The 14365-nt window shown below is 42.2% G+C and overlaps 1 protein-coding gene across 4 annotated transcripts in view; it reads right to left on the bottom strand.

Annotated features, from left to right (window-relative positions):
- Positions 1 to 2425: 2425 nt before the first annotated feature.
- The window catches only part of TRIM67 (tripartite motif containing 67), an 80910-nt gene continuing 68970 nt past the window's right edge, over positions 2426 to 14365 (bottom strand). For all 4 annotated transcript variants that reach the window (XM_056567102.1, XM_056567104.1, XM_056567103.1 and 1 more), the window contains exons 9-10: positions 7843 to 8005; positions 2426 to 2750 (exon numbers count right to left, since the gene is read on the bottom strand). In XM_056567102.1, the coding sequence (XP_056423077.1) occupies positions 2682 to 2750; positions 7843 to 8005 (232 nt within the window). In that variant the 3' untranslated portion in view covers positions 2426 to 2681. The remainder of the gene's footprint in view (positions 2751 to 7842; positions 8006 to 14365) is intronic.

Raw genomic sequence — 14365 nt, 5'->3', positions numbered from 1 at the left:
AACAAATTAACAGCTTAGGCTTTAAAATTCCCCTTTGGCCCATTCAAATACTAAAACAGTAAAAGGGTTCTAAAACACAGGCTCTTAATATGTGGCCATAGAGAGTATGACCCCTGGAATCATCAAAATAAAAGGGCTGTCATTGAACAGCAATGTTTTACCTCTGGAATTTTTTTTTAGATATATATATTATATATATAGATAATCACAACATGGACATTTAGGTAGGGCAGATAAGGAAAATCTGGCCCATTATATTCTGAATATGAAATGAAATGTATATGATATGATTTTAATCTTGCGGGCACACAATAGTTGGTTAATGTTTAGAACACACATGAAACTGTCCACAGATTTAGCCAAAGAGCATATTAAAATAATGTAAATATTTACAGACTTATGTTATTAGCACTTAGACAGCTCTCACATCAATGAAACTCACTGCTTGAAGTTGTTCATGAAAAGGTTTCATTAACCCTGTAAAGACTTAGACTGGCCATAGACGTTAGGTGAAAAATTGAAGCTTGATATTCAAAGTTTTAGCGAAATATTGGTTATATATTCTACACAAGGGTCCAGCATCCAAGCTTAAAAAACTGGACAGGTTGAATATTTCAGCTATTCATGGTTGACGCTATTTAGACATTGAAACTGCAAGGGCACTTTTTGACAGGCAGGGTAAATCAATGACCGCTAATTATGAGAGCCATAACTGTTTTACCCATTGGCTGACTGCAACACACATCAACAGCTTCTTGGTCTATTCAATGGTAAATTAAGGCGGCCGTACACTTTCAATAGCAGCCAGTTGAGCGTTCGTTGGTCGACAGTTATCTATTCTAACCTTCCAATACACATGAAAGTTCAGCAGAGCTAAATGTTCATGTTTCCTCTATAAGGAAAGGAGATGTAAGTTCTGTCACTGACTCCTCTACCTCGGGACAACACCCAACCCTTCTCTCCACCAACATCATGTGTCGGTGAAGTGTTGGGAGGCCACCATACACACCTTTTATAGTCGGCTGAACCAACTGTGGTCTAAAATGTATGGGCACCCTTTGAGGGGTTGCTTATCTTCAGCCTGATAAAGAAATTTTGAGTTAACAGGGAAAGTCCCTTGTTCAGGAACTATATCTGTTAGCCATTGTGGAGAGTAGGTACAAATAGTGTTCCTCACAAAGAAATTCTGTTTATTTAAAAAAACGAAAAACTGTGTAATGCTTAATTTGCACTGCAGTGGCGCTGTAGGAATAAACCACTTGGTGTCAGATTCCTACATATATTAGAGTTGATCACTTGGAGGTCACAGCAGCATGTCAACCAGGGATCAGATTCTCGCCAAGTTCCCGCTCAATGGCCAGTTATTTGAATGAGAACTCTGACAAAACTCTAAAGTCTATGGCCAGCATTACACTAGTAAATCACCCTGTATCCAACGATGCCTGTAAGACAGTACAGCTCCTCCAGGTACTGGAATCATTCTTCCTCTTTCAGGCAACAGATAAACCAAAGTAAATGGACTCTTCATAGTACAATTTAGCACCAAAGGCTGCATTTAAATACACATATATAATATATCACAAACAACACAAACCATTTGTTTTACCCAACAAATTCTGTTCGTATACACATCCTGATTACAATTATCCATTTAGAACGTGACCATTCAGGGACCTGGACAAATTTAAGTCAGGACCAAAAATCTATTAATGTACATATAAGTGTAGAAAAAGTGTAGTAAAAAATGGCAAAACAATCGTACTGAATGTAAAAAAATTGATAACAAAAGTAAACGTAAAGCTAAACAAAGAGTAAATAAAGAAGAAATGCAACTGCGCAGTGTGATCCTGAGGCGGGAATAAGCGCCCTCTTTTTCCCCAGAACACATACCCCCTAGATCCATTTAGTACCGGTTTGAATATGATTTAACAGTTAAACTGTCAGATTTGGATTTTGTGTGATTTCATGTAAAATAGAAAGTTAAAGGGGTACTCCGGCGCTTAGACATCTTATCCCCTATCCAAAGGATAGGGGATAAGATGCCTGATTGCGGGGGTCCTGCTGCTGGGGACCCCCGTAATCTTGCACGCCGCACCCCGTTATAATCAGTCCCGGAGCGTGTTCGCTCTGGGTCTGATTACTGTCGATCCCGGGGACCGGAGCATTGTGACATCACGGCTCCGCCCCAGTGTGATGTCACACCCCGCCCCCTCAATGCAAGCCTATGGGAGGGGGAGTGACAGCTGTCATGCCCCCTCCCATAGGCTTGCATTGAGGGGGGGAGGGGCGTGACGTCACAATGCTCTGGCCCCATGATCGACAGTAATCAGACCCGGAGCGAACACGCTCCGGGGACTGATTATAACGGAGTGCGGCGTGCAAGATCACAGGGGTCCCCAGTGGCGGGACCCCCGCGATCAGGCATCTTATCCAAAGGATAGGGGATAAGATGTCTAAGCGCCGGAGTACCCCTTTAAAACAGCAATGTTTATTCTGTCTTTCTAGAGAAAGGAAATAACTGCTACATAGGTTATGACTGACTATTTGTAGATCTGACGGCTGTTTACCCCACTCATTGATTCCCTGATGATTTTCATTTTGTAATTTTAGCAAATGCTGACTGTAATGTAATGGTAACATCCTGTTATAAAAGAGTAGCCTATGAAATGGTGGATCGATTCTTAAAGGTTAGTTACTGCCTTGGTTTGCCTGATATTCGTTGGCACCTCCAGGCCTGTATGAAGAGTAACCTGTGGAGACAGAATGGTTGCAGAATAAGATTAGTTTGCAAATACATGAAATCAAGGATGCAAATACAGTGATCCCTCAACTTACAATGGCCTCAACATACAATAGTTTCAACATACAATGGTCTTTTCTGGACCATTGTAAGTTGAAACCAGACTCAACATACAATTCTACAGACAGTCCAGATCTGTGAAACGTGTCAATGAACTGACCAATCAGAATGGGCGTTCACTGGTAAAACTCCTGTATTAATTAAACGTATGCACTGACTGGTGTCTGGTAGCGCCCCCTACAGTACAGGGAGGTATTACATGTTCTGTACTACTCTTTTGGGCATGGGTTAGCTGCTCCTTTGGACACCAGGTGAGGGCGGCTCCATGTTACTTTTTTAGGACATTGCGTGTTCTGTACAGGACACCGAAGAAGCTTCTGTCCTCTACATAGACCAGTGCTTCCAAAGCAGGGTGCCCCCAGCTGTTGCAAAACTACAACTCCCAGCGTGCCCGGACAGCCTTTGGCTGTCCAGGCATGCTGGGAGTTGTAGTTTTGCAAAAGCTGGAAGCTCCCTGCTTGGGAAACACTGACATAGACAGTGATTTACAGCTCCCAGCAGATCTTTCTTACTTTTATATGTAAGGATTTGCTTTATCTATATTAGTTATCTACTTATTTTTCTTTAATTCTCACTTTTTCCTATTTTTGGATGACATTTTGGTGCCTTTAGAACCAATTACCAGGTTTCCATAGAGTTATTGTCTCAACATACAATGGTTTCAACATACAATGGTAGTCCCAGAACCAATTAATCTTGTAACTTGAGGGACCATTGTACATTAAAGGGGTACTCCGGTGAAAAACTATTTTTTTTTTAATATCAACTGGTGCCAGAAAGTTAAACAGATTTGTAAATTACTTCTATTAAAATTTTTTAATCCTTCCTGTACTTATTAGCTGCTGAATACTACAGTGGAAATTCTTTTCCATTTGAAACACAGAGTTGTCTGCAGACATCATGAGCACAGTGCTCTCTGCTGACATCTCTGTCCATTTTAGGAACTGTCCAGGGTAATAGGAACGCCCCATAGCAAACATATGCTGTCCTGGACAGTTCATAAAATGGACAGAGATGTCAGCAGAGAGCACTGTGCTCGTGATGTCAGCAGACAGTTCTGTGTTTCAAAAAGAAAAGAATTTCCGCTGTAGTATTCAGCAGCTAATAAGTACAGGAAGGATTAAGATTTTTTAATAGAAGCAATTTCCAAATCTGTTTAACTTTCTGGCACCAGTTGATTTAAAAAAAAAAAAGAAAAAAGTTTTTCACCGGAGTACCCCTTTAAATCGAACAGATTGTGTTGCTGTGCTGTGTGTTGGTGCAAACTTTCATTGGAAAATGTAAATGGCTATGGGAACGCTTTATAAACCTTTGTCCAATGGAACAGTGGTGCAGTTGCCCATAGCAACCAATCAGACTGTTTCTTTCATTTTCAAAAAGGCCTCTGAAAAATGAAAGCTGGAATCTGACTGGTTGCTAAAGAAAACTGCTCAACTGTTCCTAAGCACAAGGTTTAATAAATCTCCCCCCCAATATTTTTAAGTGTGGAAGCTGTGGATCCACAACAATGCAGATTGTGAGTACGTTCACATGTGCATATTTTGCTGCAGATTTTCTGCTGCTTATTTTCCTACCCATTTGAGTCAAATGCAGAGTAAGGATATGTTCACATGCTGCAGATCTTCTGCACTAAAACAGATGAATGCATTTAAAACTTGCAGCAGATCAACAGCGAGGTCTACTGCTGTTACTATGGCAACTCCAGAGAAAGCAGTGATGTAAAAAAATTGGTATAAAACTGCAACAGTTATTATTTATTACTATTTATTTTTGCGTTTTCATTTTTTTTTCTCCTCGCCTCCTTTTCCTAACTCTTTCATATTTCCATCCACAGACTCATGTGAGGGCTTGTTTTTTGCATGACCAATTGTACTTTGTAATGACCTCACTAATTTTACCATAAAATGTACCGCAAACTCCAAAAAGTATAATTTTTGTGAGGAAATTGAAAAGAAAACTGAAACCTGGCACTGCCGCTTAGCCAATTACAGGCCGCAACAATGTCCCGTCTTGGCCAATGATTGGCAGTGTGACACTCTGGGCCCCCATGTAACTCCAGGCCCAAGTGTCACAACTTCTGACAGGAGAATCACAGACGGGGACCGAAGCACAAAAAAAAAACTTTTAAGAAAAGTTTACTTTTGAGATTTTTATTGCAAGCTCTAGTCCTCTAAGTCCCCCTCTGTCTTGGATGAGCTCCTTTGAAACCCTGTCCCTTATTCCTCTGAATGGTGCTCAGGCCTCTGCACTGGATGCTCCTTTCACAGGTGAGGAGGTGGCCCAGGTTATTCGGATCTTCCGCCGGGGAAGACACCTGGCTTGGACAGATTGGTCGAAGAAGTTGGTCCCTATTCTGTTGAAATTATTTCAGACAGTGGCTAAATCGGGCACTCTCCCTGACTCCATGAGGGAAGCCTAAATCGTAGTCTTCCTCAAAGCTGGTAAGAGTCGGACTCTACCTGACTATTACGGCCTATTTCACTACTTAATGTAGATATTAAAATTATGGCCAAGATTCTAGCTACCCGCCTCAATGGATTCATTACTTCTGTCATTCATGCCAGGTAGGGCTACTGAAGGTGATGTCTCTCCCGGGTTTGTTGTGAGCCTAGATGTTTAAAAGGCTTTTGACTTTGTGGAGGGGCATTATCTTTGGGGTCTGAGAGGGCTTTATGTTTTGGTCCCCGGTTTTGCTCTTGGATGAGCCTTTTATATGACCAGCCTAGGGCTCACATATGAACGAATCTGGAAGTCTCTGACATGTTCCCCCTGGATAGGGGGATGCAGCAGGGATGTCTGCTGTCCCCTCTCCTGTCTACCCTGGTGGTAGAGCCTCTGGCTGCGGCTGTCAGTGCTTCCTCCTCTATATGGGGCTTCCCTAGGGGGTCTCTCCTGGAGAAGGTTTCCTTGTACGCAGATGACACCTTAGTGTATCTGGTAGATGCGGAGGGTTCCCTGAACTCATTATTCGACCTCCTTGACTAATTTCGCTCTTTTTCAGGCCTACAGGTCAAAATTCCTCATTGATGGCCTACTGGGCCAAGTCCTCATTGATGCCCCTTTCTAGTAAGTTAGCCCTCCCTCCATTCCTTCCTGTTAGTCTACAGGTAGGGGGCAGGTTTAGGTACTTAGGTGTGGAGGTTTCAGGCTCTTTGACGGACTTCTTCCCCCTTAATTTAGAGCCCCTCCTGACCAGTACTGACGATAAGCTTCGGTCCTGATCTTCTCTTCCTCTTTCCTTGGTAGGTAGGGTGAACATTTTTTTAAATGACCTATCTCCCCAAATTCTTGTACCTGTTTCATTTATCACCTCTCATCCCTCCTAAATGTTTTTTTTTTTTAAATAAAACAACTCTGTAGCATTCTGAGATTATTCCACTGGCAAGGTAAGCCTCCTAGACTCGGTCAGGCTCTTCTCCAGGCACCAAAACATAGAGGTGGGTGGGCTGCTACTAATATGCATAATTTTCTTGCTTTCCAACTGATGTACGCAGCCTGGAGAATTGAACTGGATCTTTCTAACGCAGCTACTGCCCTGTCCGGGGCTCCAATGGGATCCTATGAAAGCCTCACCAACACACTCTACAGGTACTCTTCTACCTCCTATATATCTTGGTCCTATCAAAACGGTGGCTGAGGATTTAATTTGTGGTGTCCGTTCGCTTTCCACAACCCATTGTTTCTCCTAGAACACCCCTGGGGACGACTGTGCATTTACCTCCCCTTCAGGGGTTGCAGGAGGCCAGTTCATGGGGTACCCATGGAGTCAGGTTTGCAATTCAGTTGTTTGGATAGGATCAGCCCTTTTTGTCCTTCTCCTACATGTAGGCACGCTTTCATGTCCCTCGGAGTGCCTTCTTTACGTATCTATAACTGCAACATGCGGTGCATACACAGTCTGGCTCCCTGAAGGTTACTCCTGCTTTTTTGAGGTGGCGTTGCTCTTTGGCAATGCAGACTTCTCTAAGCCTCTCACGCAAGCCTATGCCCTTCTTCAGACTTTGGGCCCGTTGCTTTTGGGAAGTGGGTGGAGGATATTCCCAACTTGTCTGGTGAACAGTGGAAGTAAATGGATGGACATATTACTCTACGGTAGTGAGTGCCAGGGACCTGTTGATCCAATCTCGTTTTTTTATGCCTTTATTACAACCCGGTGAAACTAAAGCGTATTGGTGTTTTCTCCTCAGATTTTTGCTTTTCCGTGTTTGGTGGAGAAAAGCAAGTTTTTCCATGCGGTATGGAGCTTTTCTTGTGTTGACCCATTTTGGAGGGAGGTGATGAGGTCTCTGGTGTATAATTTAGACTTCCCGTTTTTCCTTACTCCTGGTCTGCTTATTGGGTCTCATCAATGATGTGGAGTCAGGTTCCTAAAGGCGTATTTTGATTCAGTTTATCCTATTTTGTGCCCATAAGACAGTTGTAATACCTGGAAGGATGTCACTTCCCCTCCTCTCTCACTTTGGATTGGCTTGGTGAATAAGTACATCCTGCTGTATCAGGTAGGAGAGGGAAATGCTGGGGTATGAATGGTGAGTTAGTGTGTTTGTACTGTCGGTGTCAGGTTTGTTTTACTTCGAGGCTGCATGGCGCATGCTGTATTTTTTGCCCTCTGCCACCTTGACTACACTGTATTTGTGTATGCTGATATTGCTAACTTGTTTTTCTGTGGCTGTTCCCCTGTATTGTGCTATGCTGTACAATTACTGCCTGGGCCTGCGCTGTTGAGGCTGCCTGGAGTTGTACTTTGTTTGTTCTTTACTTGAAAATTTTTAAATAAATATTAAAAAAAAGTAAAAAAAAAAAAAAAAAAAAAAAAAGGTTACTTTTAAAAGTAAAGGTGGTTAATGAAAAAAACAATTGGGAAACAGGCCAACATTATAAAAGGTAAGAGCACATTCTATATATGACTTTCATAGTTAAACAACAGTATAAATAAAATTGGTGCATAGAGAAACTTGGTATGTTTGTGTAGATTTACTTACTTGCACATTTCGATTGAGACTTATTGCGGGCATGAAGACACCATCAATGCTCTCAAATGCTACAGGTCCCTGCTGCTTTCCGTTAATACGGAATATTAGTATGCGCTTGTTAAGGTCTAAGAGTATGCCAACTACGGTCCCTTTGCTCACACCTCCTTCTGTTCTGTATATGTAGAAATGAAAGAGAAAACTATGTGTAAACAAGTCTACATATAAGGACAGTTTATAAGTATACTATACTAAATAGTAAAAAACAGAGATGAGATTAAAGAATTTCTTTCTTTCAGAAATAGCACCACTCTTGTCCATGGCCAGAAAAATACATAAAGACTAATCTTTAAACAGTCCTGTTCACTGATGAGTGCCGTGCAACCCTGGATGGTCCAGATGGATGTAGTAGTGGATGGTTGGTGGATGGCCACCCTGTTCCAACAAGGCTGCGGCATCAGCAAGGCGGTGGTGGAGTCATGTTTTGGGCCAGAATCATGGGAAGAGAGCTGGTCGGACCCTTTAGGGTCCCCATAGGTGTAAAAATGACCTCTGCAAAGTATGTGGAGTTTCTGACTGACCACTTTATTTCCTGGTACAGAAGGAAGAACTATGCTTTCCATAATAAAATCATCTTCATGCATGGCAATGTACCATCTCATGCTGCAAAGAACACCCCTGCATCAATGGCTGCTATGGGATAAAAGGAGAGAAAGTAATGGTGTGGCCCCCATCCTCCCCTGACCTCAATCCTATTGAGAACCTTTGGAGCATCCTCAACCAAAAGATCTATGATGGTGGGAGGCAGTTTACAACCAAACAGCAGCTCTGGAAGGCTATTCTGACATCTTGCCAACAAATTCAAGTTAAACTGTCCAAAAACTCACAAGTTCAAAAGATGCATGATTTGTGAAGCTACTATCAAATAAGGGGTTCTATGTTAAAATGTAACGTGACCTGTTAAAATGTTTAAAAGTTAAAATGTTGTTTTAAAGTTTGATTGAAATAGCTTTTGATTTCAGTAAATATGCTGCAAACACAACAAATGACAATTTTCAGTTCTTTACAACCTATAAAGTGTTTTGAAACTTACTGGTCCTGATTTACTAATGTCAACCTGACTCTTTTTCTTGGGTTATGCAACACTTTGTTCCACACAATTTCCCAACACAAAATACCATCACCATCAGTGTTTTTTAAACCCGTCAAAATGGGTGTGGTTAGCCGAAAAAGGGGCGTGTTCCCCAAAAAAAGAAAAAAGAATCCGAGTATGATGAAAAACTCACAGGAAAACGTGTGAATTTTGCTTCACCAAACCCCGAGAGCTCTGAGCTATTGGGAAATTACTCAAAACCAAGTTAATCCTACCCCCATCATGGAACAGGGTCTGTGGGATTGATCACTTCTGAGACCCGATCCGATCAGAAGTTATTAAGCAGGGGAGTGGACGGCATGCTCAGCTCCCCATTGATGTACAGTGTACTTTTACATTCATTTTTAAATTCCCCACGGGGAGCCCTGAATGACCGGTACTAAGGAGCCATAAATGTTGGCACCCCTGAAGTTTTTCAAGAAAATTATGTATTTCTCACAGAAAAGGATTGCAGTAACTCGTTTTGCTATACACATGTTTATTCCCTTTATGTGTATTAGAACTAAACCAAAAAAGGAGGAAAAAAAGCCAATTGGACATAATGTCACACCAAACTCCAAAAATGGTCTGGACAAAATTATTAGCACCCTTAACTTAATATTTGGTTGCGCACCCTTTGGAAAAAATAACGGAATCCATAAGCTTCAACCATCAATAAGCTTCTTACACCTCTCAGCCGGAATATTGGACCACTCTTCTTTTGCAAACTGCTCCAGGTCTCTCTTATTGGAAGGGCGCCTTTTCCCAACAGCATTTTTATGAACTCTCCACAGATGTTCATTAGGATTTAGATCTGGACTCATTGCTGGCCACTTCAGAACTCTCCAGCGCTTTGTTGCCATCCATTTCTGGGTGCTTTTTTATGTATGTTTGGGGTCATTGTCCTGCTGGAAGACCCAAGATCTTGGACGCAAACCCAGCTTTCTGACACTGGGCTGTACAGTGCGACCCAAAATCCATTGGTAATCCTCAGATTTCATGATGCTTTGCACACATTCAAGGTACCCAGTGCCAAAGGCAGCAAAACAACCCCAAAACATCATTGAACCTTCACCATATTTCACTGTAGGTACTGTGTTCTTTTCTTTGTAGGCCTCATTCTGTTTTCAGTAAACAGTAGAATTATGTGCTTTACTAAAAAGCTCTATCTTGGTCTCGTCTGTCCACAAGATGGTTTCACAGAAGGATTTTGGCTTACTCAAGTTTATTTTGGCAAAAGGTAGTCTTGCTTTTATATGTCTCTGGATCTTCTGCCATAGCATTTCATTTCATTTAAATGTTGAAGGATAGTTCGCGCTGACACTGATGCTCCCTGAGCCTGCAGAACAGCTTGAATATGTTTGGAACTTGTTTTGGGCTGCTTATCCACCATCCGGACTATCCTGCGTTGACACCTTTCATCAAGTTTTCTCTTCCGTCCATGCCCAGGGAGATTAGCTACAGTGCCGTGGGTTGCAAACTTCTTGATAATGTTGCGCACTGTGGACAAAGGCAAATCTAGATCTCTGGAGATGGACTTGTAACCTTGAGATTGTTGATATTTTTCCACAATTTTGGTTCTCAAGTCCTCAGACAGTTCCTCTTTCTGTGGTCCATGCTTAGTGTGGCACACACAGACATACAATGTAAAGACTAAGTGAACTTCTCTCCTTTTCATCTGCTTTTAGGTGTGATTTTTATATTACCCACATCTGTTACTTGCCCCAGATGAGTTTAAAGGAGCATCACACGCTTGAAACAATCTTATTTTTCCACAATTTTGAAAGGGTGACAATAATTTTGTCCAGCCCATTTTTGGAGTTTGTGACATTATGTCCAATTTGCTTTTTTCCTCCCTTTTTTGGTTTAGTTTCAATACACACAAAATTTTGAAAAATTTCAGGGGTGCCAACATTTACGGCCATGACTGTATATATCTTGCCACCTGCTGCGCTATATAAGTCTTGCTCCCCGCAGTGCATTTATATAGGTATTGTCCCCCACAGCACAATCATATGCCCCCCGCAGCGCATGTGTGTGTATATATATATATATATATATATATATTCCCCCCCCCCCCCCCTGCAACGCTATCGTAAGCCCTCAGCAGCGCTATGAATGAAAAGTAGACAAAAGGAAGGAAAGCAAGGGGGCTCAATCCTGTAGAAATCAGGGTGCTACTCAGTGATAGAGACGAACAATCCAAAAAGTAGAAATAGACCTCACTGAAATATAGTAGCACACCAAGAGATTATCAATATCAATTTTATTCAGAGAAAAAAATAATATTTGTACAGAAACAACAACATATTACACACATAGTAGTTTATCAAATAATGACATAAACCACATTAAAAGCAATTAAAAATTCTGGCTCGCTAGAACCAGTACACAACCTAGGGGAGGGGCCATGAACCCCCTCACCTAAACTGACATCCGTCCTCAGCTGTTTTAAATAAATGTACCTACCATTAGTCCAGTCTAATTGCAGACATGCAATACAATAATCGATACTATATATCATAAAGATATATGCAGTATATCATGTAAAGTGCCCAGAGCCTGTACAATAACAAGACAACATAGTAGTATCAGGTAATCATGAGAGGTGCAACTAGAAACAGTAGGCTAATACTTGCATATCCTAGTATCCCAATTAAGAAGCGAGCGTCCCAGACCGGAGTGGGGCAAGTAAACGTGGTACAAAATGAAAGAGGACAGGGTCACTGAGAACCCCACGCATTCCGTTGCCTAAATGGCAACTTACTCAGGGGTGTTGTGCTGTAGTGGGCATAGGATATTTATATATATACATAGTCATTAGTAAGACATACCCTGCAGGTGTGAATAAGGTGGTATCCATGTGCTGTAAAGTGGCCGAATGCAATTCTCCCTTCCGGCTACTCACTGCCGCTCACCCGGATGTGATGCAATGCGCTCTACGTGTGCTCATATGGAGCACACAGTGAAACGCATCACTATCAATGTGCATGCGCATAAGCGGTAATGCGATCAGTCCGAGCTACATGGAACATACAATAGGGCGCATCACCTTTCATGCGCACATGCACAGGAAGTGGTAATGTGCGCATAGGCATAGGATGCGAGGAACATCCCACGCATCTTTGTGAAACGCAAATGGAGCGCATCGCTAGCGCTTCTATATATCTTGCCCTCCACAGTGCATTTATATAGGTATTGTCCCCCGCAGCTCAATCATATGCCCCCCCCGCAGCACATTTATATAGGTATTGTCCCCCGCAGCGCATTTTTATAGGTATTGTCCCCCGCAGCGCATGTGTAAATATATTTCCCCCCCGCATCGCTATGAATGAAAAGTATTCTAACAGCAGCGCATCTGGGCCGGAAGCCGGCCAGCCCGATGAGCTGCTGAAAGAATACTTGTCATTCATAGCGATGTGGTGGCATCTGTATATAGATGTGATGCGGGGGTCAGACATATATCCATATGTCTGGCCCCAACAGCGCTTGTATAATCCTATACCTCAGCAGCGCTATGAATCAAAAGTATTCTATCAGCAGCGCATTGGCCGGGAAGCTTCCCAGCCAGATGCGGTGCTGTTAGAATATTTTTTATTCATACTGTTGCGGAGGCATATGACTATAGAAGCGGTGTGGGGGCCAGACATATAGCATTATCTGGCCCCCACAGTGCTTCTATGTACATATGCCGCCGCAGCGCTATGAAAAACAAGTATTCTTTCAGCAGAGCATCGGGCCGGGCGACTTCCCGGCCTGATGCGTTGTTAATAGAATACTTTTCATTCATAGTGCTGCTGGGGGCTTATGATAGCCCTGCGGGGGGGGGGGGAAATATATATACACATGCGCTGCGGGGGACAATATCTATAAAAATGCGCTGCGGGGGACAATACCTATATAAATGCACTGCGGAGAGGGGGGGTATATGATTGCGCTGCGGGGGACAATACCTATATAAATGCGCTGTGGGGGGGGGTTATATGATTGCGCTGGGGGGGGACAATATCTATATAAATGCACTGCGGGGGGCAAGATATATAGAAGTGATTCTATATATCTTTCCCCACCGCAGCACTTGTATTTGAAAGCCCTGTTGGAGGGGAATTTAAAAATGAAATTAAAAGTACACTGTACATCGCTGGGGTGGACCATGCCGCCTGCTCCCCTGCTGAATAACTTCTGATTGGCTCGGGTCTCAGAAGTGAGACCTGGTGCAATCAATCCCTCAGCCCCTGTACTACTGCCCCCAACATGGAACAGACCCTGTTCCATGATAGGGGTAGTAGTACAAGCACTAATGTCGTCTGAATTTACAGAGACAGATGGCTGTGTGAATGCAGCCTTTTAACATGTTACATTGTACAACTTTTTAAAATTCTTTTTGACCCATATATCGTAATCTGTTCTGTGTGTTTGCTTCTCACTTTCCTATCTATAATTGGATGTTTCTGTAATCATCTTGGCAATATTGCCTGTCAGGGCAGAATAAATTTTGTGCGACAGATTTAAACCCATGCGACACAAAAAAAAAACAGATGGGAGACAGATTAGTAAATCGGGGGGAAAAAACAAAAGAGTAAAAGGAAAAACACTTCACATTAAACACTCGGGATTTAGTAAATTAGGGCCACTGTGCATAATAATTTGGAACAGTGCATTATAAGTTTTTTTATGATGGTTAAAAAGTTATTCAAGCTGCAGGCTCAGGGAGTATCAGTGTCAGCGCGAACTATCCATCAACATTTAATTGAAATGAAATGCTATGGCAGGAGACCCAGGAGGACCCCACTGCTGACACAGAGACATAAAAAACAAGACTATATTTTGCCAAAATGAACTTGAGTAAGCCAAAATCCTTCTGGGAAAACATCTTGTGGACAGATGAGACCAAGATAGAGCTTTTTGGTAAAGCACATCATTCTACTGTTTACTGAATTACATTACATTAAAAACAGGTGATTTAAAAGCCCAGGGAAGGATCCTTCCCTGGTCTTTTAAATCACCTGTTTTTAATGTTATTGATCATATGCCTGACGAAGAGCTCAGCACGAGCTCGAAACTTGAAGTTGCACAATAAAGAATTAACCTGCTATATGGACTGTTGCCTGCATCTGTCCAAGGAGTAAAAGCGCCGTATGGTAATTCCTGTTTTCCTGGATTTTATCCACCACTTTTCAATATTTTTGTCCAGCCCATTTTTGGAGTTTGGTGTGACATTATGTCCAATTTCCTTTTTTTCCTCCCTTTTTTGGTTTAGTTCCAATGCACACAAAGGGAATAAGCATGTGTATAGCAAAACATGTGTTACTGAAATGTTTTGTCTTGAAAAATTTCAGTGGTGCCAACATTTACGGCCATGACTGTATACTTATGTACTTTTTTTTTATCTTATATTCTTTA

This window comes from Hyla sarda, chromosome 3, assembly GCF_029499605.1.
Source record: "Hyla sarda isolate aHylSar1 chromosome 3, aHylSar1.hap1, whole genome shotgun sequence".
Lineage (NCBI taxonomy): Eukaryota > Metazoa > Chordata > Amphibia > Anura > Hylidae > Hyla > Hyla sarda.
This window is presented reverse-complemented; position numbering and strand designations above follow the sequence as displayed.